The sequence below is a fragment of the Poecile atricapillus genome, chromosome 3, assembly GCF_030490865.1.
Source record: "Poecile atricapillus isolate bPoeAtr1 chromosome 3, bPoeAtr1.hap1, whole genome shotgun sequence".
NCBI lineage: Eukaryota > Metazoa > Chordata > Aves > Passeriformes > Paridae > Poecile > Poecile atricapillus.
In genome coordinates this window covers 55584671-55611933 of record NC_081251.1, presented here as the reverse complement: position 1 = coordinate 55611933, position 27263 = coordinate 55584671, and the positions used below count along the sequence as shown (strand labels likewise).

The 27263-nt window shown below is 38.2% G+C and overlaps 2 protein-coding genes across 3 annotated transcripts in view; one reads left to right on the top strand and one right to left on the bottom strand.

The window, feature by feature from the left end:
* ENPP3 (ectonucleotide pyrophosphatase/phosphodiesterase 3) overlaps positions 1 to 5083 on the bottom strand; it is a 36777-nt gene extending 31694 nt beyond the window's left edge. Inside the window, exons 1-2 of the mRNA XM_058836920.1 lie at positions 4619 to 5083; positions 1537 to 1615 (exon numbers count right to left, since the gene is read on the bottom strand). Coding sequence (XP_058692903.1) covers positions 1537 to 1615; positions 4619 to 4720 — 181 coding nt within the window. The 5' untranslated portion in view covers positions 4721 to 5083. The remainder of the gene's footprint in view (positions 1 to 1536; positions 1616 to 4618) is intronic.
* A 5773-nt stretch (positions 5084 to 10856) lies between these two features.
* Positions 10857 to 27263, top strand: part of MED23 (mediator complex subunit 23) — a 37823-nt gene continuing 21416 nt past the window's right edge. Inside the window, exons 1-11 of one of the 2 annotated variants that reach the window (XM_058835079.1) lie at positions 10857 to 10995; positions 13524 to 13555; positions 13660 to 13747; positions 14536 to 14660; positions 14801 to 14912; positions 15691 to 15789; positions 16270 to 16371; positions 17273 to 17342; positions 18979 to 19091; positions 20236 to 20331; positions 20867 to 20884. In XM_058835079.1, coding sequence (XP_058691062.1) covers positions 10936 to 10995; positions 13524 to 13555; positions 13660 to 13747; positions 14536 to 14660; positions 14801 to 14912; positions 15691 to 15789; positions 16270 to 16371; positions 17273 to 17342; positions 18979 to 19091; positions 20236 to 20331; positions 20867 to 20884 — 915 coding nt within the window. In that variant the 5' untranslated portion in view covers positions 10857 to 10935. The remainder of the gene's footprint in view (positions 10996 to 13523; positions 13556 to 13659; positions 13748 to 14535; positions 14661 to 14800; positions 14913 to 15690; positions 15790 to 16269; positions 16372 to 17272; positions 17343 to 18978; positions 19092 to 20235; positions 20332 to 20866; positions 20885 to 27263) is intronic. The other variant, XM_058835080.1, reaches the window with a different exon arrangement.

The window sequence follows — 27263 nt, the reverse complement described above, 5'->3', positions numbered from 1 at the left end:
GAGCTGGAGGCCATCCCTGCTGGGTCAGTGCTGGGCCCTGGACAGGGTGGGGACAGCCTGGGGCAATCTCCTTTCCTGGAGACATTCAAAAGCTGTCTGGACAAAATCCATAAAGTTTATTGGTGCACTCAGGACTCGGCAATATTTCTGCTACTTAATGGTTACAATGTCCCTTAAAAATCACTAGGTTTGGCTGCTTTAATTAAAACAAAGAGTCCAAATGAGGCACCTGGCATTGGAAGTTGAGATGGATTCCTCAGCTCTGACACCTCAGAGCCAGGTGAAGGGACAGCTCTGAGTCTCCTGAGGACTCCTGAAGACAGCCCCAAATGTCCAAAGATCACTTGCAGTTCCTCACCAGCCTCTACATGGTCAAGCCTTGTATCCACATTCTCTGTACTCCAGATGTACTCTTTGAACCCTGCTGAGCTCCTGCATTTCCAGCTTTCTTCTCCAGTCACACAGTTAAACAAGAATAGGTGTAACTATCTACTCAGATTTGATAGGGCAATTCATAGGTTCATGCTTTTGCTGGATGCACTGCTTACAGATTTGGGCTATAGGATCCACTTTGTAGAGTGGATATTTAGCTCTATGTGGAGCTAAAATAACTTCCAAGTGATCAAAACTCAATGACGGTTCCATTTCATTTTATTTACTAGGGCCCATGCTATTGAAAGTCTTGAGAATCTTGAAAAGGGTCTAAGACTTGATGAGCTACCAGGTAAACAAGTACAATATGTGTTGATTAGCAGTGAAAAAGAGACTGTGCTTCCTTGAACTCCTCCAGTGTGGGATTACTATTGTTTTGATTCTAAAGGAAGTGTTTTATTTAGTTCACAGTGTGTTGTGCTTGTTTGTTCTCACATAGATTGACCCCTTGACATCAAACCATTTGTTTTTCTAACTAAAAAATACCATTCCACCAAATCAAGCCACTTCCCCCTTTTTATTGTAGCTTTACAGAAACTCATGTTTGCAAAGAATATTCATAATCAGTTTTAGCATCAGCTACCTGAACTATGCCAAATATATTCAAAGCACAAGACCTGAAGATGATCCAATGATATTTCTTTCACAAAATATTGTTTAAGTAATTGCAATAATTACATGTAATAAGGTAACACATATCTCAAATTTTCTGGAAGAGTTAATGTAATAAAACTTCCAAAAGTACTGTGAAGTAGGTTTCACACTTTTGGAAAGATTCAGCAAGGAACTTGGTGGTTTAGGATAGGTTTTTCAATTATAGATTTTGAGTGTTCAGTTTTTATACAATCAAACTTGGAAAATGCAAGAACTTTATTTAATTTATATTTATATATATATTTATATGTAATTATATGTGTTTATATAATATACTTAAACATATACATATATTTTTTATGTATTTAATTATTTATTTTATCATATTTATTTTATCATAGGTGGTGACTTTCCACAGATCATTTACTTTACACCATAAAAGAGCCTTTGCTGAAAGCCTTTACCAGATCCAGATCATTGGCAATTATGCTGAAAATGTCATAAACATACCTTGCTCCTGGTTTCCATGGTTGAGTCCTAGTCCTAAACCTAGTCCCAGAGATACAACCACAAAAGCACACAGCAGAACCTGTCACACAGACACAGGGAAACCAACATTAACAACTGTGATAAATTGCTATGTTTAGTAGAAATTTACTCTCTTACTAATATTTCTATGAATGCATGATTTCTTAAGAACTAATTATTTCTCTGAAGTTATCAAAAATTGAGCCTGAAGATAGGAGAGGCACAATAATTATAACCTTCGAAGCTGAGGTTCTAATGGTTCACTTTTAACCTCTGGCCAGTTTAATGTTGCAACTGGGGAAATCTTTGCTGGAGAAAAGATAGCAGGAAGTAATCAGTGTGTTTATCTGTTTTGCATATGCTTTATCTGTACTAATAAAGGCAATTACTTTCATTTATCTTCTGTATTTACTTGATATGGTCACAAGGATTTCTTAAGACATTTAGCTGGATTGAGGCTGCAAGTGTAAAATTTTTACTCAAGTGCCAGTTTCTTATAATAAGTCACCCAGTCAGTAAGGTTAGAGGAAATTGAAACGTGACTAACAGCCCAAGGAAGCTCCCTAACAGAAAACAGCATAACTTTCAGGAGACTGAGGGAAAGCTAAGGAAGCCTCTATCAGCACAATAGACACCAAAGACAAATGGCAATTCTTACTGGCTGAAAGGTATAATGAAAAGTGACAACCCTCTCACAGTATTTTGTGATGTATGCACTTTCCTCTTCACTAAGATAATCATGGGAAAGAAAATGCATATCACAGAAAAAATCACCATGAACCACCCCAGTTTATGTCCCATTTTTGCCTCAGAGCTTTCTTTTGTCTTCTGCCATTTCCAGGAACCAGCTGACTGATTCCTGGAAATACTAAGGTTAAAAATAAAGTAGAACTGTGAGACGGCTGTTCTCAAGCTCAGTGTTATTGTAATGGTCTTATCTGAGACTACAGCAACTTTAAGGAACTGAGAACAGCTGCACGTGCATCCCCTGATCTTTGCTGCTGCTTGTCCTGCCTGGCAGGTGTTGGGCAGAAGTGTGGCAGCAGGGAGGCCTGCTCAGTTCTCAGGTGTGGGTGTACAGGTGATTTATTTCTCAGGCAACACCAAACACTAGCAATGCCATAGTTACTTCCTTCACACTTTCTCCTTCTCACCTTTACTTTCTTCCTGCTATTTACTCACGGGTTTTTGTACAGATGTATCTCAAAAGTAGTGGAAATGGAGTAGGTGAGAAAACTGGATGAGAGACAAGTGAAGTAAGGATGTGTGAAAAGATTGCTCTAACTGGCAGAAATGCTAAAGTCCCTTGAAAAGAGGCCTCAGGTGTGAAGGCAGCAGTTTACTCCTACATCCAGTCGTCAGAGTCTGAGAATAAGGGTATTAGGGTGCTCTTTTGGGCTAGACCAGCAGCCACGTTTTCTGGGCAGGGAGGATAACACTGCCAAGTTAACCTAACAGGTCTTGCTTTACGTACCACAGATAAGCCTAATCACCAGGGCATGTACTTTTCACCTTAAAGACACCTTTAAGTTTTACCCTTCATTTTGATTAAAACTCACATTTGTAATTGAAATAAATAGATGATACAAAATTGAAGTACAAAAACTCCTATCAGGTTTGCAGATAAGATGCTGCATTTATTATAACATTATATTATAACATTATACACAAACACCCTTAATTTTAGATATTCATTCTTAAGGTGACATAACATTGGTAGCAACTATTGAAATCCTCAGTTTTCCACAGCTAACTTGTATGACTAAACTCAGGATTACAACTATTTATTCATAAAAAAGTTGTTCCTAGCACATATGCTTCGTTCGCTAGAGGACTTACTGGACAGTGTGACTCCTATTTGTGAGTATACAATTCTCTGCCTAAACTTCCAGGAAAAAAGTTGTCAAGAAAGTGTTTAATATATTGGATTTATCAAAAATATAAATTGTGTGGAATATTAACAGTTTACACCTCCAATATGTAGATTTTAAGTTTTGTACAGGCAGGCATTTGAAAACCAGTGCATCTGAAAAAACATGTTTCAAGTTACTCAAATTTCTCACTTTTCACTTGAAGTATAATTTCCACAAGTACCACTTGAAGGTATAATTTACTTTATAGTTACACAATTTTCCCAAATTGTTTCTCATTACTCATTTTTAGCTGACTTGTCTGCTATTTCATCTTTTTTTCACCATTTCCAGTATTTTCCTCATATTTTATGCAATCCTTGCACAATGCAGCATTAAATAGGAAATTGTACTATGTGAAATTGTTCTGATGATGTAGAGCTGAGAAGTACAGTAGCTTGACTCTCTTTTTCATAAGGCTGTTTTCAAAATTAAGTTGCAAGCCTTTCTAAAATCAGTGTCTGTAGTTTTCTCTAAATTTCAATTAAACTGGGACACAAATTCAATAGCTTGTGCAAACATATACAATATTTAATGTTTGTTTCTATTGTGGTCACAAACAGAAGACATAACAAAAGATTTTAAAAAATTAACAAAAAGCCTATACTTTATTATTTAGAAGGCAGCTGCATAGCTCTTAGAGCCTCAGGGAAGAGGTAGAGAGTTGAAATTATATTTGAGGTCTGGGACTGACACTATTACAAAACGTTTCAGTAGGCTTTTCCTATGCCTTGCTTCCTGAGTGTTTTTTTGCCGACGACTTCTCTATAGGTTCCGTTTCGTTAATGACAGATGTAGAGATACAAAAGTAAGCAAAAAGAAAGTGTGGTTACTTTGGCCACAAACACATCTGTTTTAAGACAATATCTAAAATAAAGTATCAAAGCAATGTCTTCACTATGCAAAAGAACTGTCAGGTTAATGAAGTACAACAAAAACTGCCAGTAAAAAAAATTGCTTCAGAGGTACCAGAAGAACTTTAAAAATGCGCCAGTGAAGTTAGTGCAGCTTCGGTGACACACTCAGGCAGTAAAATTTTAACTACCAATTACTAAGCTACCCTGAATGGCTATACTGATACAATGAAACTTCAAAAAATCCTGAAGATTTGAGAATTGTTAAACTAGCAGCCCTGAAGAGCAGCAGCTACTTACAGCACAGATGACTTTGTATTTCCAGACGGTCTTTTTCTTCACGTATTCTTCTGGTTTTAAAGATACCTCCTCTGAATATCCTCTGTGGTCCTCAAGCTCCATTTTGTCAAGATCTGCCTCTCGTCTGCGTCTTTTGCCGTCCTCAGTCTCCCCAGCTGTGTTAGCTGTGAGATGCTTCTCCTTCCTCAAGAGTTCTAGTACTTTGCTCCTAGGTCTTTTTATGAGATCTCAGCTTTTGCATCAGTGTTAGGTTTACAAGAAGCCAAAGCGAGCAGGAAAAATACTCTGAAAGGTCAAAGGCTGAAAAACATTATCTGTGTTCAGGAGACCGGGCTATTCAAGATAAGAATGGCCTTAGGCAAACTCTTAATGGAGATTAGAATTAAAATGTTGCTAAGCAATAAAATGCAAAAATACTCAAGTACTCGACTATTTGGTTAAAGGCTTGTCATCCAGAGAATTTATCCTCAAAGGAAGTGTTAAATATACGAAACCAATATGAAAGGAGAGGGTTTCTTACTTCTTATTCTGTCACGCCTCTGTTTTCAGATTCGTTTCCTTATTTAGCATCAGAGGATTCCTCGCTGTTAGTTTCAATCCATCTTTGTCTCAACTTTTTTCCCCCACTTCTAACAGGGTTTTTTTTTTCAGTAGTTATAACTGTGCTAATTAAAAACAAATGGCATACAGCCAAATAAAATTCAAGAAAAAAATAAAAAGTTTTTGTTTAAGTACAATTTAAAATCTATTTGTTTTTCAACTTGCTGCTTAGGATTAGCTGTTATGAAAATGTACCTTCATTGCCTACTAGGACTATGAATGTGTAACTATTCAGATGTTGATCTGATTCTAAATTTGAGCATTGCATGAGCTGCAACTAATAATAATTAAATTTATGTCTATAATTATATTAAAAAAATCCAAACCATGATACTGTACAAACTGATATGAAGAAAAAATAACTCCACTGCAACCCAAATTAGTACAATCTCCTTATTCTGTACAATTTGTCATGCTCAAGTCCCACATTATCCAGTATATCCCCATTAAGCATACACACACATGTACATATCATCCTTTAATTCACAGACAGATATCACTCCTTTCCTCTACAGGACACCCCTGTAAAATGCCCATTGAGTTCCCTTCTTCCATGACCAGGGTTCCATCTCTTATGGTGACTGCTCAGGAGAGGAGGTGTTGTGTGTGGAGCTACTGGCTGCCAAAACCTTCTCAGGTTGGGTAAACCAGTAGGGATTCTTGCAAGGCTTGCCTTCTGTTCAGGTGGCTTCTGCTATAGTGTTTCCCATATAAACACACAGCTCAAGCAATGAGGTACACTTAAACATTGTATCCACTCAAATTTCCACACCTGGGCACCTTGAAGGAGGCGATAAGGTTCCTTAATTAACCCTCCTCCTACCATGCTGGTATGGACTCGCTCCCAGGTTGCAGGCTTTCCTACGGATGGAAAGCTGCTCTGCAGGAGAGGACCTTAGGATGTTGGTCAACAGCAGCTGGACATGACCCAGCTGTGCCCAGGTGACCAAGAAGGCCAAGGTGATCCTGGCCTGTATCAACAATAGTGTGGCCAGCAGGAGCAGGGCAGGGATTGTCCCCCTGAACTTGGCACTGGTGGCCACATCTCGAGTGCCGTGCCCAGTTCTGGGCCCCTCGCTGTAAGAAAGACGTTGAGGTGCTGGAGCCTGTCCAGAGAAGGGTGACGGAGCTGGGGAAGGGTGGAAACACAAGTCCTGTGAGAAATGGCTGTAGGAGCAGAGGGTGTTTAATCCAGAGAAAAGGAGACTTAGGAAGGAACTTTATCTCTGCAGCTACTGAAAGGAGGTTGTAGCCAGGTGGGCCTTCCAGGTAACAAGTAACAGGACAAGAGGAAAAGGCTCAAGTTGCTCTTAGGACAACTTTCTTCCTCAAAAGTATTGTCAAGAGCTGGGGCACAGCTGAGTCACCATCCTTGCAGGTGTTTTAAAGACAAGTAGATGGGGTGCTTAGGGACATAATTTAGTGGTGGGCTTAGCAGTCTTTTCCAACCTAAATGATTCTATGATTCTATTATTCAGGGGTGTAACTGCTCCACTATGGACATATCCACAGCCACATACACTTTAGGGTATAACTGCTCCAGCTTGGTGTTATTCAGAGTTCACAGACCTTTCAGCCTGAGTTCAGACTTGTTATAAATACATATTGTGATATTGGCTTTTCTCAAGTATGAAGATATATGTATAATGTATATGTATATGTTATATGTATAATGTCAGATAGCTTTTGCTATGTCTTTTTCTCCTGCTAAAATTTAGGTGTATGTCAAGAAGAATTTTGGACGTTAGGGTTAGGTCCTGCCTGAACAAATCAAGATAACCTCCACTGAACAGATGATGGGGCCCAGACTGCTATCAATACTGACCACCTGTAAAAGAAAGAACCCCAGCCCAAATAAAAAGATGATAAAAGGGAGATTAAACCTGAAAAGTGCATGCTCTAAAAAGGCAGACCCAAGGAGTGGCCATGCAAAGCAGTTCCTGGAAAAGCTTGAATATGCATGAATCCATGTAGCAGGAATGGTATATAAAGGGTGTTTCCAAGACACCAAGTGTGCTCTTGGCAGAGAGCCAAGCACCGGACCATTTTAACCCTTTGCTTTATTATCTTTGTCTCCTATTGTCTGTTTGTTTATATTAAACCTTTTAAAATTTATCAAGTGAGTGAACCTTATTTTTCACAGACTTACAACATGCCTACAGAAGTACAGGAACAGCAGCATTGACCAGGCCATCTGTCAGCCTAGGCACGTGGCCAGTTCCTGTTATCAAAATGTTCCCAGGAACAGGAAAGTGAGATGATAAGCACTACAGCATATGGCAATCCCGAACAATCACTCCGTTCTAATATAGAGCAAAGCAAGCAGGTACTCCGGTGAGAGCAGCAGCCTGCCAATTAATAGTTCAAACAGCTGTAACAGCTGTAAATGCAGTGGACCGCATTCCTAGCAAAGCTATCATTATCTTTAACCCCTCTGGCTCCACACTAGGTGCCAAAAAGCACACTTGGGAGTTAATATGACCAGGCAGTTCAGTGCCACAGAGCCACTCACACTGTCCCCTGCTGCAGGAAGCAGGGAAGAACAAGAAGGGTAAAAATGAAAAAACTTGTAAATTGATGTGAGGTGCTTCCGCCCAGGGAGGCAAAGATTTAGTTTCAGATAAGCATTGTTAATCTGAGAGGAGCGGCTTTAAAGCCCAGGAAGAGTGGATCCCATCCCGGACCCTCGTGGGGTGGCAGCCCAGGGAGCTCTGGTTGGGTTTGAGCCACTGGGGTTTCTCCCTTGCTGTGTTCCTATTAGACCCTGACCTTAAACTCCACCCTGGTTTTGTCCCATAAAACCCACCACCATGCCTTTGTTCAGGGTTCTCTGTCTCTGGATCTAAGCTGAGTTTGTTCCTCTGTTGAATAAGTGGTTTCCTGAGCTTAACCAAACAGAAGCCCATCTCGTTGGGTCCCATGTCAGTCACCAGAATCCATAACTTCCCTGGACATGATCCTACAATTACGGAACACAGCAGGTTGAGATAAAGACAGCTTAATAGGTAAAGCAAAGCCACTCACACAAACAAAGCAAAATCTTCTTGGCTGCTTGGCTTCATGGCTACTTCACATCCGCAGGCCACATCAGCAATTCAGCCATGTCCAGGAAGGCAGAATTCCACCACATGTCATGATTACTTGGGAAGGCAGACACCATCACTCTGACCATTCCCTATGCCTTCCTTTCTTTTCCCCTCAAAATTTTATTGCTGAGCACAGCATCATATGGTGTGGGGTATCTGTTTGGTCAGCTGGGCTCTGATGTCCCAGCTGTGCCCCCTCCCAGACTCTTGTGCATGCCACGCTACTCAGAGAGAAGGCCTCAGTCTGTTTAAGCACTGCTCAGCAAGAGCTAAAATGAACAGGATGTGATCTCACATACCTGATTTTGCTACTTTTTTTTTTGTTTGAACAACAAAAAACATTGCTCTAACTTGACATAATTTACTGTCCACATGATGAATTATTACATTCTAGAACATTTCTCACTCATAAAATTTGATCATAAAGCTTAATATTGACCAAGAACCCAACCTTTTCTGTTTCAAGGGTCTCATATGTTAAAAATACTCATTTTCATCCCCATCAAAAGAAAATTCACATTAAAAAATCCCAAAACAATCCATATGATCAATACATAAGACTAAAAAAAGAAAACAACAGGAAGAAGGAAATAGTTATCCTTTCTGCTTTCAATTACTAAATCATAACTTTGAGTGACCATTCTGCATACAGAATGACACTATACAAATGCAGGGTGAGGGTACAAAAAAACCCGTTACCCCATTGAAGTTACACTTCAGTCCTCAGTTCATCTGACACTTTCAGGAAGATGTTTTCAAAGAACACAGGCAGGACATCTGCTATATATGTGTTAACAAGCATGTCAGGAAAATGGGGAGAGTAATTTCTGAATAGCATTGTGCTGTAGACACTTTCAATTTTCACTACTAAGAAGCCACAGGTCCTCTAAGGCCATGAAGTACTAGACAAGCCCTATACACCATGAATTCTAAGATGCCTTTTGTACTCATTTGTCATCTATCTTCTAAAATGAATGGCACTCACTCAGGAAAAAACATTTCAAAGTTTAACCATTTTTCTCACAAATGTTTCCTGTCACACACAAGCATTAAAATGGTCATTTTGATGAAGGTGTTTTTGCTAGAGTAATATGATATTTACAATCATTTTGAGTGCATTTCTTTTCCTGTGTCTGGATGAGGAGCGTCATTTCATCCTCACCCAAATGCTGTTTTTCTGCCTTGTTTGGTGAGGTGTGTGGCTCTGTTTGTACAGTCTCACAGTGGTTCCTGCCTTGGCAGACACGCCCGGGTGCAGTTGCTCCAGGGTTAACAGCAGTACTGTATCTCCTCCTGGATACTTGGCTCCCTAAGGCAGAGCAGGATGACCTTTGCTCGGGCCTGACCTGCCCAGCACCCCTTGCTCCCAGCCCCATCCCAATGAGGAAATTCTCTGCCCAAGTGTGACTGAGACAAGTTAGTCAGGTCCTCAGGTGTGCCCTTTCCCATACACACAGCCCTCTCCTTTACAATTGTCTCTGATGGGAAATCTGATTTGTCCTAAGATAAAAATACCAAGTGAGAATGGTGCTAAGATAAGAACACCCAGTGAGCATTCCAGGAGGAACTATCTGGATGTTCCCAATAACGACGAATTTCAGAGACAGAGAGCTGTAATGGTTTCGACTGACTTTGGCCCACATCAGCCTGAAAAAGTGTTTAAAATACTGCTTTGGCTGAGCCAAATGTGCAAACTGGTCTCCCAGGCTGCAAGCAGCCTCCAGGCAGATCCCCCTGTCCTGGAAGGGATGCCTGCAGGGTAATTCCAGCCCAAAGATGAGGAACACTCACTTTTGGGCAGGTGAGTAAAAGCACCAAAGTCCAATCACATAAAGAGATAAAATCCTAAAGTAGCTCCACAGAACAGTGCTTTGATGCTTTGCCATTGTGCATTCTGTAAGGCCAAAGCCTGTAACCCTGTACATTTCTAGCTAGTTATAATATGTTTATATATTATAACATGCTTATATTATATACTGCTTTGGTAATATTTAGATACTATATTAGGAATAAATCTAATCATAATCATCTACATAACGTGTCATAGTTCTTGTGCCTGACCAAGACCCTTCTTTCTACTACTATTCTACACAAAGGTAGAGATCTGGTAAAATGAGATCTGGTTAGACAAGATGTTCATTCAGGACAGAAGTCACCATTTGAACCTCTTTGGGGGTTCAAGGCTATGACATGGTTGAGTGGTTCAGTTTTAAAATTCAAAATTTGGTATAGTATTTGGGACAAGTTGTGAACCAGAGCTAGGATTAGACCAAGTCTACCAAATATGACCAGCTAAATTTAGGCTTGTGTGCCAAGTTCTGCTTAGAATGTATGTTGGCTAATGACTTAAAATCAAGGTAAAGCTGTATTAAACACAAAGTAGTGGGCAAATTGTATGTGCGTACGTATGAGGGTTGGATAGGAATGGCTGCTAGCCCAGGAGTGTGAGAGAGCAGTATGACACAAAATACGTAAAACCAGCTCCGGGCGGCGCGGCCCGGAACGGCCGGGCCGAGCAGGCGTTTCCCGGGGAGCGGCATCCGGAACGGAGCTTCCGGCGGGCCGGGGAAGGAGGGCTGGGCGCCGCCGCCCGCGCCTGACAAAGGGCCCGGCGGGGCCCGGCGCGGCCCCATGGCGATCCCCATGGTGCCTATGGAGACGCAGCTGCAGAGCATCTTCGAGGAGGTGGTGGTGAGTCCGTCCCCGCAGCGCCGCCGCTGCCGGGGCAGCGCTGTGGGCAGGCCCGCCGTGCCCCCTCTGGGGAGAGCGGGCATCCTGAAGGAGATGAGAAGCGGGTGGGAGAGGTGCTTTTGGTTTTCATGTGCTGTGGAGCCCCGCTGCCGTCCCCGGCTGTGTTTCGCGCTGTTCTCGGTGGCGGGAGAGCCGTGAGGGAAGGAGAATCCCCAGGGCTGGCATCTGCCCCCCCTGGGCTTTGTAGGAAAGCTGGGACTGAGTAGGACTGGGCGTAAAACAGCTTGCTTAGCCGATACCGAATTACAGAGCGCTGACATTGCTGTAAAATAAGCAGTTTAAGGAGTTTTGAAGGAGACTAGGAGAAGATGGATGTCCCGCGTAGGCGAGCCAGCATAATGGCATGGTCAGATTGTGGAAATACAGACGCACAATGCTGCCTGCAGAACGAAGCACAGTTAGCCCAAAGGCCTCCTCCATGTCCATAGGACAGTCCTTCCAACACTTTAGACGGCTTTGCTGCCTATCGGTGGATGCATTCGAGGCGCCAGAACTGCTCGCAGTACTCGAGGTGTGGCCATGCCAAAGCTGAGTGCAGCAGGATAATCACCTCTTTTGTCTGGATGGTTGAACACGGGGTTTGCTGCACCCCAGGGTGGGGTTTGCCCTCCTGGCTGCCCGGGCTCTCTCTGCTGGCTCACACTGAGCTGCTGCTGGCCAGCACTCCCAGATCCATTTCTGCAGGGCTGGTCTCCAGTCACCTCTCTCACAGTTTATACCTGTGCCCAGTATTATTCTGTCCCAGGTACAGAATCTGGCATTGGCTAAATCTCATGTCACTGAGTGACACTGTAGCTCAGTGCTCCAGTCCATCCACATCTTTTTCTAAGGTCTCTCATCTCTCAAGAGAGTCAACAGCACTTGTTTGTTTGGTATCATCAGCAGATTTGTTAATGTGGCATTCAACTCTTGCACCATAATATAAATATATTGAACTCTAGAACTGAGCCCAGAGGAACACCACTGGTGACCCATCACCAGCCAGATGCAGCCTCACTGACTGCACCCCTTTGAGCTCTGCCCTCCAGCCAGCTCTTTACCTAGCACACTGTGAACCTCCTTATCCCACAGTTCAACAACTTGTCCAGAAGGATGCTGTGAGGGGTAGTATTAAAAGTGTTATCCAGGAAAAGTACTTCCACTGCCTTCTCTTTGTCCCCTCTAGGTGGGTGACCTTATGATAGAAAGATATTAAATTAGTTAAACAGGACTTTCCCTTTGTGAAGTCAAGTCAGTGGGTCATTAATCACACTTGTGTGGAGCACAAATGAATGAGCTTCTTGGTGGATGTGAGATGTTCACAGCTGGAAACACTGGGGTGACAGGAGCTGATCCTGAACAGGAGCCTGACCGATATTTCAGACAAAAAGAAGCTGGTTGAAATGTCTGAAGTGGAAAGAGTATGTAGGTCTCAGAGCAATTAAAAATTATTTCCACATGATGAATTTCAATAAGGGAAAGAAAAGCCCAACCTTTCTGTTTTAAGTTGGCATTATAAAATGCATGATGTACTTTTCTTTGTGTGGTGTTGCTTGTAGCATATTAATTGCCTACATGTGACTGAGTCCACTTTTGGCACTGCCATTCAGACTGCTTTTGCATTTTTAACATTGTCATTTGCCTGTGTTGTCACATTTCCCGTTTTTATACACTGTTATTTGCCTAAGATTGATAAGGAACGACAACAAAATAGTTCCTGAGAAAATTTCCCTGTATTTTTGGAGCAATAACCAATAAAGTAGCAACTTACTGCTTTTCCTGCTGCTGGTACCATCTTGGTGGACAGCAGCAAACCTTACCTTTCTTTTTGTGCAGGGCAGATGAGTGTCAGTTTCTCCTTTGCTTCTTGAGTGTCAGTGACAGGCAGTTCTGGGCCAGATGATGGAAAAGGAACACCAGAAAGTTGATTTTGTTACATGCTCTTATGTCTGTCAGTGTTAGGTCACACCTCAGTAGAATATCAAATCCTTACAAGATGTAGGAAAAGCTTTAGGATAATATTTTCCAAAACCTATTTGTTTAAGTTTTAGAATAATAATGTAGAAGTCTTTGAGCAAAATGGAGTTGAAGAAGAAAAGGGAAGAGGGGGGTAAAGGAAGGTCTTAGAGGAGGTAAATTGGATATTCATGTTTAGTTTTTTACCTAGCACAAGACCATTACATCATTCAGCCAAATTTAAAGAGCAATGGATCTCTCTAGGTGTTTAGAAGACAAAAAAAAAAAAAAAAAAAAAAAAAAAAAATCCAAAACAAAGAAACAAAGCCTTAATCTGGATCTGCAACGTTTATATGTCTATATGAAAACAAAGCATTCTCATCCTTGCAGTAGTGTGATTTAGCAGAAGATACCTATCATTCTCTGGTACAGTCCCATAACAATGTCACTTTGTCTTTTGTGCTTCATCTTGGGGCCATGATAGTCATAGAAAACCTTCTAGCAGTAGCTTACTTGGGGTTTTTCTTTTACAGAAAACAGAAGTAATTGAAGAAGCCTTTCCTGGGTAAGTGGAATACTGCTTTATTTGTGCAAGGTTTTATGTATAAATGTATTTTTCTACTTGTTTCATTGGGTACTGCTAAAAACTGATGTTCTTATTTGCATTAGGATGTTTATGGACACTCCAGAAGATGAGAGAACCAAACTGATCAGCTGCCTGGGAGCTTTTAGACAGTTCTGGAGCAGTCTTTCCCAGGTTAACATTTGATTTGTTGCTTACATCTTTGTACTTCATATACTTTTTTAATACAAAGATATCTTTCCTAGTAGATAAACAGTTAAGCTATAACGTGTGTGTCCAGTTATTCAGAATCTCGTTCCAGACATGGCACAGTAAAGAATATAGGAAGACTTTGCTAGAAAAGAAAAGCAGTTTTGAGATTTGTAAGGTTATATAGCTGTTCAGCAGAGGTTGGTATGCAGTGCAAATAAAGATAAGCAAATAGAAGTATAACAGTAAAGAAATAAAAAATAAAAGGTAGTTTGTTACAGAATTTTTAGTAGAAGTGAATAAGTATATAGAAGAGAAAAATATAAAATGAGATGGTTAGGTTAAAAAAATCACCTTCCAAAAGCTAGGTACCTCCAGACATTGCTCCATAGTTGGAGACCTGTTCATCTTTATTTTCACTGAATTTGATTATAATTGTGAAAGAGGAAAAATAATTTGGTCTGTGCTAACTTAGTTGTGAAAACCAAAGCTGACTACAGAAATCAGTGGTTAAGCTAGGAAATTATTCCTGTTTTGGCCAGTAACTGGTCAGTACAGCTGGCCAACTTCTGCTGGACAAATGAGCTTCTTCAAAATAATATCAGAAGACTTGTAGGAAAAACTATATGTTGAGCAACTGGATCGCTTCTACTGATGGATAGATCTGTTCTGGTGTTAGTTTCATTTTTTTCATAGTAGAGTACTATATGAATTTTATAGTTTGTTTCACTACCTGCAAATACATTCTTTCTCTCTCTCTGTTGTTTTTTCAGGAGTCTCATGAACAGTGTGTCCAGTGGATTGTAAGATTCATTCATAGCCAACATAGTCCTAAAAGAATTTCTTTTCTTTATGACTGCCTAGCAATGGCAGTAGAAACTGGACTTTTGCCACCCAGGTGAGCCGTGTTGGAATAATTGATTAGATACATGGAAAATGTTGTATTTGAGGTATTTTTGCAATGACATTGTACAGTTACTGCTGGAAAACATGTGCTTAGTATCTGCCATTCAGTCTTGCATTGTCTTCTTCTGCTAGGATGGTTTGTGAATCTCTGATAAACTCCGATACACTCGAGTGGGAAAGGACTCAGCTGTGGGCATTAACATTTAAATTGGTTCGGAAGATTATTGGAGGTGTAGACTACAAGGTATCTTCCACTCATTCCTTTCTCTTTGCAAAAACACATTATTTGCTACCTTTGGTTTTATGATTTTATCTCAGAGACATCCAATTTTTCAAAGTCTGATTTTCTTAGAAAAGAAAATTCAATGAGCACTTTTAATGCTTTTTGAACTTTACCCTAAGAGATAATTTTGTATTTACAGTGTAACTCTTAGTACTCTTTTTTTGTTACAGTCCTTTCCCTCTGCTTTCAGTTACAAGCTAAATAACCCTAATGCAGTTGCAGAGGTGGTGAACACTGGAAAATAAAAACTATCAAGCATTAAGGCTGGAATTCTGTCATCTGCTTTAACCTTTGTTACTACGAGCAAAAAGCTCCTGAAAGCTTGAGTCCATGAAAGCTATGACTCCAACAGAAGGAACAGGAAACCATGCATGTCGTTCAGAGAATCACCTCGCTGCATTGTTGATCATGTTAGGTCAGAAAACATAAAATACAACATTGTGCTCTGCTCAGGCTGCAAAAGGCTTTGTAGGTTGGATGTCTTTGGATGCACATCAAAATACCAACTTTATCTTCTGGAGAGTCCTAGGAGTGAGAAGTTCCATAAGGAATTTAATGTAATTAGTGTTAAATTTTAATGTAATCAGTATTAATATTCTCAGTAGCAGTTTGTCTTCTGACACTTAGCAGCAAGAACTAATTTTTCTGTCAAAATACTGTCTGACCATATTGATTATGTAATCTTTCTGCCAGAAATAAAGACTCTCTAGGAACATTAACTTCATGGGTTTTCTTTCAGGGTGTGCGGGATCTGCTGAAAGTGATCCTAGAGAAAATCCTAACAATTCCAAACACCGTGAGCTCAGCTGTTGTGCAGCAGCTTTTAGCAGCAAGAGAGGTAATTATATGGATTTTATACCACTATAGAGGAAGATAGGCCTCATTCTCTTGTTATGAGTTTCTGATTGTTGGTATACTTCAACAGGAAAGTCTTACTCTTTGTGTTCTAATTCTCTACTGTAATTGCAGTTTATGCAGTAAACAAAGAGCTTTTGTGGGGTATTATAAGTAAGTGTTAGAATCCCTAATAAGAGAGTCAGTCCCAGTGCTTGACTTCCCTAAGGTAAGATGTATAGGATGTAATAATGATTAATAGTTTTTTCTTAGTGAATAAAAATAGCAGTTGTTTTCAGTACTTTGTGGGCAGACATAGAGACGTGGTCTTAATTAGACTCAAACAGTCTAACAAATACAACTTAAGAAAAAGTATTTTAATTCTTGTATATATTTTAGTGGGCTGTCTCAGACTAGTAGACAGATGACACATGCATTTATCCTATCCAGGTTCTTGTACACTGATGTATTTTTTCATTTATAGGTGGTAGCTTACATCTTGGAAAGAAATGCTTGTTTGCTGCCTGCCTACTTTGCAGTTACAGAAATCAGAAAACTGTATCCTGAAGGAAAACTTCCCCATTGGGTAATTATAGACGTAAAATAATGTACCCTGGAATTTTGCACACAATGCCTGTATTTTAAAACCAAGTTTATGTGAAAATTTAAAATCTGCTCAACAGTAAGCTCTGTATTTAGTCACATAAATTAAGATACAGGCTTGATATATTGCAGCAGCAGCTCCCTGTGTTCTTGCATGAAACTGATGACATGATTTTGACCTATGGTCTGATGTTCAAAACTTTTGAAGCACTGAGTTGGTTTTCTTGAATACATTTGGAAATGCAGGTCATGCATACCTACTACTTTGTGCTTTCTCAGGATAAGAAAAATCACTTTATGTAGTTGACCAGTGTTTTCTGTGTTTATTATGCAGAGATCTGGGGCTCTGGTGGGACGAAAATTGTCATTGTTTCCAAAACAGAATGTAATATCAATCCAGTTTTTAATTTTGCATTCTGTTAAAATAACCAGGTGTTTGGAAAAGGGTAAAATCCCAACTCCCTTGTATTAATGGGAAAACTGTTACTGTCTTTTGAGAGAAGATTTAAAGTAGATTGTACTGATCTGGATCATTTTTCTATGTGGAATTGTTATTCAGCAGCAGAGATTTTTTTATGAACAGAAGTTTTAAGTGCTATACATTCAAATAACAGTTTGCATAGGAGACAGTTCTTATATAAGCTCCTACTTGAGTGCAAGTGGGGAAGAGTGCTTGCTGCACCTCCTTTCTCATGCCACATTTTTAATTTTTTATTTTATGTTCCAGATGATTTTTTTCAACTTTTTGAAATAGGAAGCTAGCTATTTTAGTAGGTTTCTGCATATTTTATTAAAATGCATACACGTATATGTTTTAAAGTCTTAAATATTCCTTATCAGTGTCTGGAACTTAAACCTAATTTTTTTCTCCTCTTCTCACCCAGTTACTAGGTAATTTAGTATCAGATTTTGTGGATACCTTCAGACCTACAGCGAGAATAAATTCTATTTGTGGTAAGAGAATGACTTAATGAATGACTTTAAAATAAATTAATTTATTTAGAACTATTTTTTTCTTAGAACCTTTTGGGCCCTATGTCATTGAAGCCAAATATCTTATGTTTCATCTAGTACCTCTACTCTTGTCAGTTTGTATTCAGACTTGATCCCTTCAGTTTTTGTTTTGAAGGGGAAAATTCATTGACGAGATCAAAATAATTTTTTGCCACCTGTTGTAGTGGAAGTGTGCTACTTGTTATATGGTCATATGGTTTGTAACTACAGGTCACTAGCAGATGCTTTCTAACTATAGGTCACTAGCAGAATAGGGAAATTACAGGTTTTCTGTGCCCAAGGATTTTGAGTTAATACATATCCACTGGGATGCTAGTCTTGGAGTGTTTTGACATCAGTTTCTGTTGGAGCTTTTGTAGGTGCTCAGCCTCTTCTCGGTTGTTGTAGGATTCTGGGTGAATGTTTCCTAGCTCAGATAGGTACTTGTTCTACTTTTCTGTGAAAGAAGTGCTCATCTTCATTTATTGTTAGAAGTCTGATGATCAAAATTTGGCTGTTTTAATGTGATGCCTTCTGCATTTTTTTTCAAAAGATAGAAATGTCTTCTGTTTGCTTTATGTAGTTTAAGTTTAGTAAGAGCTGCATTAGTTCTGAGCAAGGTTTATTGAGATGGAGCTTCTTTAGTGCAGAGATGAAAAATGTAAATTCATCGGTAATGCTCCCGAAGCGTTTTGTTTCAGAAGCATCTAGTTATTTTTGTACTGAAAGTGTGGCATAGCTTTTATTTATATGACTTTTATTTATATGACTGACAGGGATCACATTCCAAATGTTGTATGTGCAAATGACCTATACAGATATGATTGAAGGGAAGAAATAAATATTTATTTACTTCTTGCTCTATCTGATAATAATGTGGCCAGTTTGGATAATAGAAGTCATGGAATTTGCACTGAGAGAGGTCAAAATTGAGCACCTAAATTTTCATTCTGCTATGCAGGTTTGATTGGAGCTCAGTTCAGATGCTTATGTTTAAGCAGCTAAAATAAAGGCTAGTTGGCTAGCTACTAGCTACACTGGCTAGCTGTTAGACTACACTGACTAACAAATGTAAATTTAGCCTACCAAACACATGTCATGTGTTTTGGTCTCACTGGATTCACTGGATCTTCACTGACTTATTGAAATACACATGCTTGCATTTGACTGCTTTACTGAACACAATCTTTCTCACAGGGTCAATGAAGGGAAATTGAAAGACTAGATTCTACTTAGGTTTATAAGGCTATTTTCTTTGTGGAAAGGGTCACTCTGCTGAAATCAAATCCCTAGGTCAAGCAATGGCAGGGGAACCAGTATTCTGGTAATCTATAAGGATACTTTTAGGTTGATATTTGCAAGTAGTTTTATTTTTGGCATACCCAGTGTGAATAAATGGGGCCTTTACTGCTTAGATATTTTATTAGTTGAAAATTAGTTAGAAAAATAAAATCAGTTTGAAGCAATCCTGTGGTAAAAGTGTTTAAACAGTGGAAATTTAAGGAGAGCATAAAAGTGGCCAAGGCCAGTTTTTGCATCAAAATGATTAGGCAATAGGCCAGTTTCACTGGTTGAGAATTTGTTTCATTGCATGTAGGTCGCTGTAGTCTCCTTCCTGTGGTAAATAACTCGGGTGCCATGTGTAACTCATGGAAGCTGGATCCTACAACCCTTCGTTTTCCTTTGAAAGGTCTCTTACCATATGATAAGGTATGCCTTATTAAACTTCTTAAACCGGTTATATTCAGTAAAACAAAGCTTTTATGTCATTAACGTGGGGAAAAGTTTCAACCATGAACATCCATCTCTTCCAGTTAGGCTAGTTTTGAAGGTGTAGGTATTTTATATTTCAGTGATTTCAAGCTACATACAGAGGACTTGGAATAATGTTTGATATAACTGCTGTCCAGGATGCTGAAGAACATGAGACATAATTTAATGTGCTATGTGAGTGTCTACATGTGAGAGAGCAAGTGAGAGCAGAGAATTGATTGGAAAATTGGCCAGATGAAAGAGAATGGGAAAGTAATTTCTTCTTTTCTGTGCTCTTCATTATTCTACAGGAAAGATAATTTACAATTCAAACTTACAGTTTGCATATTTAAACTTAAAACTCTGAATGTGAGGTAGTGGTATACTTGAAGAATTCAAAGGATCACGACAAAAATCCATGTTGTCCTGCATCCCATTCCCATACCCTAGATGTCTAAGAAAGGAAATAAATACAGTATGTCTAGTGCCATATATAGTGCTCACAATCTACAGCCATTATAATTTTGTGTTTCCTGATACAGACGTGGTTTCTCTGTATTTAGTAAACCTTCATCTCCCAAATACCTCTGCAGACTCTTCTTGAGTCCCTGTAAGCTTTTACTATCATCAACGTTCCTTTGACAAGGAGTCCACATTTCAGTATGTTGCATGAGAAATCATCTCCTTCTGTTTGTTTTGAACCCACCTCCGGATAAGATTTTTATTTAAAGTGATTCAGGTTGTTGGAAGATGCAGTGAGCAGCTGTTTCATACCTAATTTCTTCATATCAGTCATGATTTCTATGCATTTTGGTGCATTTCCTCTGTTTTCTCACCTTGTTTCCTTTGAGTTCAAGGCTATTCCAAGAAGTATACCATCCTTTTCTTGGATGAAGAATGTTCTTCTTGGACCTCATAAAATCTGCAACATCTTAAGAGCTATGGTTATCTGCTCATTTCTTTTACTTACCAGAAAGACGATTTCCCAGATAATACATAACTGCATAAATTAAACATTTATTCTTACATTGTTTATTCAGTTCAGAATTAAACATGATGAGGCAATATATGTTTGTATGTGATTGCTTGTTTCTTTTTCAAGGATCTGTTTGAGCCACAGACTGCTTTGTTGAGATACGTGCTGGAACAACCGTATTCAAGGGATATGGTCTGCAATATGCTAGGTCTGAATAAGCAGGTACTGTACAGTGCTGTAACACGTGATTTAATTCTGCATAGAATCTGCACTATTCTTTTTCTCTTTTCTTTGCTATAGCTAACTAAGCAAAACAGTTTAGGTACGGAGAGTGATTTTTTTTTTATGGGATCATATTAGGTTAATTGGACACTGTTATTCCTATCATTTGTATATTGCTTTACGAATGTTAAATTAAAAAGTAGAGATTTAAAATATGATTTTTTTTTGCATTGCTTTTTTTTCCTATAAGGCCAGCCTCAAGTACACCTTTGACAGACAGTAGGAGACTGGTTATTGTTTGTTGGTTTTTAAAGCATTGCTGTACTCTGTTATACTGGAATGTTATAGTACTAGAATAGTTGAAAGCTGGGCTTTGTTTTGTTACATTTTTTCTTTTGAAACCTTAGAATGGGGGGCTTAGTCTGACTTGGGGATCCTTGAGGCTGGCCTCATAGTCACTGTTTTGTCTTTTCTTTTTTTCTTCCTTTATTTTTGTTCTGTCCTGTCTTGTCCTGCCCATCCTCCAATGCTCTAGACCTTGAACATTGCTCAGGTATGTTCACAACCTTACTGTTGTATTGTGACTAACGATACGCTGGCCGCTTTGTAGCCACTGATTCTAGGTAGAGAATACTTGTACAGTCAGGGCTTGAAATTGGCAGGACCATTAGTCAAGGACAAATTCTCCCTACAATTCTCTAGAGATATGAGAGATGTAGCATAAAGCTGACAGTCAGTGGTCCTTTGATACTAAAATTTTTATTGGAATGGACTGCTACCATTTCCGTTACCAGTCATAACTTTTACTTTGCTGGAATTTTCAGATGAGGAGAGATTTTAGTTCAAAATTTCTTTCCTTAAGCCGGTGGAAAAAACATCCACAGGACTTAATTGTCAAAATATAAGGCTGTAAATACATAATTTAAAAAAAATACGATTTACTAGTGGAATATTCTTACCATTAGGAAGCCTCTGTAAAGAACTTCCCAACAGGCAATTATAATATTCTCCAATCTAGGTGAAAAAATAGTAGTGCAGAATACCACACAAAAAGTAGTTCCTTAAAATTTTGACTACTTGTTTAAATAAATAAACACCTGAGCAAGTCAAGCAAGTGGACTTCTGCTTGAAATTTGAAATGATGGGTGTTATATTTATAGTTCATCCCTCATTACACTAATAATTGCCACACCTACTTTAAAAAAACAGTGTTTAAGACTGATAAAATAGCGTTGCTGTTTGCAATACTATAGTGAAGGTTGTGTCAGTGTTTCCATTTAAGAAACTTTTTTCAGGTTTGTAACTTGACTATAAAATCTACATGATCCTGAAACCTTGTGTACATTTCCCAATGTAATGGAATACACCAGTGCATTTCCTGAACTGGTACAATGTTTTTGAATGCACAGATTCCTACATCTTGGCTGACGGTACTCTGTGTTGTTCATGATGATCTTTCGTACCTGAGATTTAAAAGCAGCTGAAATGTTAAACCTTGGAATTGAGCTGCTAGGTTTACTGTTTAAATGAGTAGTATTTGTGTGTCTTTCTGTGTCTGCATTGAGTTGATAAACCAAACTATTCCTTTATCCATCTTGTAGCTGGTAAATAATGCAAGATATAGACAAAAATTATGTTGAACCCAATTTATTCTTCTAACTATGGATGGTCTGTCCTTTTGTGTAAAAAAAAAAAAAAAAAAGTTAAAAATGCTGGGTTTTAACTCCTGCTTCACCATCCTCTAAAAGTAATTGAAGAAATAAATTGTATTAAATTATACTTTTTTTGAAATTTGTTTGCTAGTATAGGAATTCCTACACAAAGTTTCATCCTGGCATGTACTTTTATGGCCAAGGAACAAACGTGAAGAATGTAGCTTATAAAGGAAATGCTGACAGAACATGAACTATAGCTGTGCTACTAGTTACACCAACATAAAGACATTGAAAATTTGTGAGTTGAAAATACAGACGTAGAGGTGGGTGGTACAGCGGTATAAAACAGGAAATATGTTCCATTTAAATGTTAATATTCTCTGCATAAAACTGTGGGAAACATTAAAATTTTACTTGTTTTTAGGTACAAATTACCTTTGTGTTATATTTCAATTTGTTAATGTTGCCACCTGACAAAAAATAGTAGCATGCTTTTCAGAAGTTGTGTAACTGTATCAATGCTTACAGTAAAATGGCTGATAATTTTGTATTTTATTATTAGTGAAATAACCTGCAGAAATTTAACTGTCACTATAATAGAAGACACTTAGAAATGCAAATAGTGCCAAGTTTGTTTCAGAATAAATAAACACCTCAACGCAATGATCATTATTTATTTATGATCATTAATTATTTATGTGGAGTTGCTTGTATGCCCTGTCAACTATTTACACAGATCCAGTTGCAGGATTGGAGCCTTCATTTGAATCTTTTGGCATCACAATCTCTAGGTATGGTTCAGCCAGATTTGTCCTAGTTCTCAAATATTCTTGAAGATGAACAATGAAATTTTGTGGTTCAGTCTTAACTAAGCATATCTGTGTTAGAAAACCATTCACTCAAGCCATCTCTGAGTTATGTAAAAAATATACAAATCCAGCTGTCCTGTTAACCTTGCAGGGAGAAAAATGAAGGTAAAATTTCATATGTTTATAGATTCATGTGTTCCTTTCAGGACCTGTGGGGTGAGGTTTTCCAATACCCTTATCAAGTATATGGTTTTAAGTCCAAATGTAATAATATGGACTTCAAAATGTTTCTTTTGTTGGTGTCTGGGGATTCTTGAGTTTTTGCTACTGTGTACTTCTGTGTGGGACAGTACATGCTCTTGTATATCTGTTTGAATTGGTCTATAGGAAATACAGGTTTAAATTGTACTTTATCCTTTATATTATCATGGCTTGCTGTTGAAATCTTAAGGGTCTTTTCCAACCTAAATGACTCAATTCTATGTCAGTTTATATTCTCCTGCTAGGTGGGGTGACAATTTAAATTCTTACTTATTTTTTAAAATAATTTTTTGAACTATATAACAATTTGTTTTTTTGGAAAATGTTAACAATTCATGTGTCTTAATGCACTGATACCACATTAAGATTTGGTTTAGGGATCTTAGTTGTTTCTTAAAACAGAACTAAAGTAATGTCTTCAGGACATGAACTCACTTCAGAGGTTTTGGTTTATATCTTTACCTCCTCTGTATGTACAGACTTATGTGAAGAATAAAATGCCATTTTTGCTTGCATAGCAAGTTAGGATCTTGTTGCAGTCCTCTAAATAATCAAAAAAACTGTTGTTTTTGATTTCTCTGGTTTGGAGAATATTTGAGAGAGAAGGTAATTTTCAGGGGTCTTGTTTCTGTAATCTAAAAATGTTATTAATGATTTTGCTCTAAATAGTGGAATTGGCTGGTCAGCTGTTCAGCCAGCAGTGGTGATTTACAGTTTATCTATGCCTTACTCTGTGCAGGTGAATGTATAATTATGTTCTCTGCTAGCTACAAACCAGGATAATTAGCATGGGGAAGCTGTTGTAAGCAGAACTGTTAAGTGAAAGGAATGGCATAATGCGATATTTAAAAATTGACTTTCACTTTTATTTTTAAAATTTCAGTTGATGCTGGGATCTTACTACCCGGTTTTACTGGTGATAGTGTCATGGCAAAGTACTTAGTTTAAAAGGAGTATGATTATTTTTATATGCTTCTGATTGTAAGGGTGTGCATTGAGAACACTCAAGTATATGTTCCTTTTTTAAACTTACTCCGTTTTTTTAATGAGGGAAACTTGAGAATGGCTGCCAAACCTGGAAGAGATGATAGAATCAGGTATAAACAATAAGCTTGAAGGTTTTGTGTCCTCGTAGCATACAGTTCTGGAAAGTGGAAGTGTTGGAGCTGTTCTGTTATGTTTTAACTAGTTTAGGCATTTTGAATTGGACTTTTGGAGACACCATTTACTCTTGTAGGGATCTCGACCTCTGTGATTTGGTCTTCTGAGTCTATTTCTTAAGTGTAGATATTTACTAAATGTTGCTTAAAATACTCAAAGGCTATCATAGCCATCAGCCAGCCTTGCTGACTACTTAAAATGTTTTTCTTGTAGGAAATGCTAACAATGCCCCTGCCACACCTTTTAATACCCACCCTGTCTCAACACCCGAAAAAAAGAAGGAATTAAAAACTCAAAGCCAAATTCTTCAAATAAGAACAACAAGCCACCATACAAGTGAATCTCTGATCCACTTAAATACCACTAGTCCATTAGAGGGCTGGTCTCGAGAAATTTTAGTGTCAAGTTGTCATGGAAGTACTTTTCCCCCCCCCCGTATTTCTTCATGCTTTAATAATGTTTTCAATGAAATTATGTATTTTCAGATCTTGAAATATTATTTACAGAACAAAATGGAGAATGTGTTTGTTACAGTCAAATTGTAAAAATTAGAGTCATGTTTACTTTAGGGGAAAAGCATAGTGATTTTGAATGCTAAATTTTTTCATACATAATCCAGAATAGTGTTTGGAGATTTTTTTGTTGTTCGTTTTTGTTTTACTTAAGCCATGCCAAAACATAAATTCCTACTTATCTGTGAGGGTAATCAGTTCTCCCCTATAATTTTATTCATCTCAGTTTATACTGAGATTTTCTTTCACTTTTGAGCTATTAATAAAACAAGGGCCCAATCCTGCAAAATCCTGTGCAGTACAGTATTTTATTTCCAAGAGTTCTGAAATTATAGATACAAGATCTTTGCAGAAGTGTATATTCACTGAAAATACAGAAGAAAGAAATTGCCAGAAAATTAAACTGATGAATGAAGATAGAGTAGTACTGCTATTTTTCTGATGGAAAATTGTCTTTAAAGCAATGAAAGTGTGGTCTGCAGAATAAAAGCTTGAATTAATTTTTTTAATTTCCTGGCTCTTAAACTTTTCCCAGACTTAGAATTATTCAGAATAATAAAAATTCCTACTGGAAATTCTGGCTCTCTTTTTTAACAGTAATATTTTTCATGTTGTGTTCTTTGAATAACTTTATTCCAAATTAAAAGTGGCCTAACATGATTAGGCTTTTGGACGTTAACCCAGTGCTTAGCAAACGATTAAATTTCAAGCCCTGTACACAGTAGTTTTGCATGCTGGATTATAAACTAGTCTGTAGTGTTGTCTGTTGCACCCTGCTCTGCTTCATAATTAGTTGCTTTCGGAGGGGGAGAAAAACAAGCCACAAAAGACCCAAAGTGTTCTGAACTGATGGTGCCAATACTGCTATCTGTAAACCTGTACCGTGGTTGGTCTGTGATAATGACATTGCGTACTGGGAGAAAAGGTATCATCGGTGCTTTCTGTCTTAGCTAGAGGTTTGTGTTAAGCATGCTTCAAGAAGGCACAGCTGGAATTGTAGCTTTCTGCAGTTTTGAGCTGGCAAAGAGCATGCAACAGGGGATGCTGTTCACTGTATTTTGTCAACTTTTCCAATTCTTGCATTCTATTTTTAATTGAAGAGAATCTCTTTTTTTTTCGTAGCAAAAGACTACCATCAATGAAGGTAGAACAAGCATCTCCTTTCAGCATCTCTCTTTATTTTTATTATATCTTTATATTAGCCTTTTTTTAGACTGCCTGGCTAGTAAGTCAAAGAATTCATCTAAGGCATCCCTAAAATGTTTTATGAGTATTGGGGTGATCTTTTAAAACTTTTTTACATACACCTTTTTGCCTCTAGAAAGGGATAATGCATTTTCATGATTAGTGTTTGAGCAGCTCAGTTCCTTTTCTTTTGTATCATAAAGTAATATTTTTTCTTTAAGGCTGCATTATGTTACAGGCATCAGGCCAAATAAAAAAAATGAATAAATGTGACCGTTCCTGAGTACAGGTTGCATTGAAACAAACAGGTTAGATTATTTCCAAGATGCTAGCACTTTCTGAGAAGTTAAGCTCTCTGTGTTTTTTTTTCCTTAGTTATAATACATTATGTCAGTGTAACAATACAAATGCAGGATAATAAAGAAAAGTTGTTGCACTGCAGATCTTGTAACATGGGACATTACACTTTGTAGTCTTGAACAGCAGATTTATAGTCTGAGTGCCAAATTACTGGTAGTGGATCTCTATTATAGACATCTGTACTAACAGAATATGTCTGAATATATAATGCATTCCCTACTTGATAATTATTAAAAATTATCAGAGGTGGTGTGTATTTTAAATTATTTCTGGGTTTGCATAGCTCAGTGTGAAGACTGTGGCAAACTAACATCTGAGGGGCTCCTCACTCTGATTTGTAGTTTTTCTGTTTACAGTATGTAGAACGCACCACTGATTAATTTTCAAGCCTTTTGGGTGGTGTAACCTGCGGTGCTGTGTCAGTAGGACAGCATCTAGTTATAGGGTTATTAACCAGATATTAATTCTGCTGCTACTTGCAGGTGATAGGTGAACCCAATATGAGAGTGAAAAAGAGAATAGTCATCAAATACTTTTGTCATGTATTGGGATGTTTGCTCTGAATTTGATGGTACAATTGATACATTTTGTTTATGGTGATCCCTACTTTTAAAATGGACTTAATAGAGAAAAGAAGAAAAAAAAACAGCAAAAAAACCCAAACCAAATAAAAAACCCCACCTGTTTGTTTAAAGAATGGGCTTTGTTTTCTGTCTGTGACTGTGAGATCAGAGAAATAACATTCTGCCTGAATTTACTATAAAATAGCAAAAAATCTTTGAGATGTTATCTGTCCTTTGATGAAGTGTGTTTTGGAACTGAGTAGGGAATTATGGAATATATGATAAAATGTAAAAATCATTGTGACCTGTAACATAGTGCAGCTTTAATATACTGGCTTATCCTTAACTTAAGTTCAGACTTCATCTCATGCTTCCCAGCCTTCTGTCAAAAAACTGTACTGTAACTGCAACTGTGCAAGTTCTGGA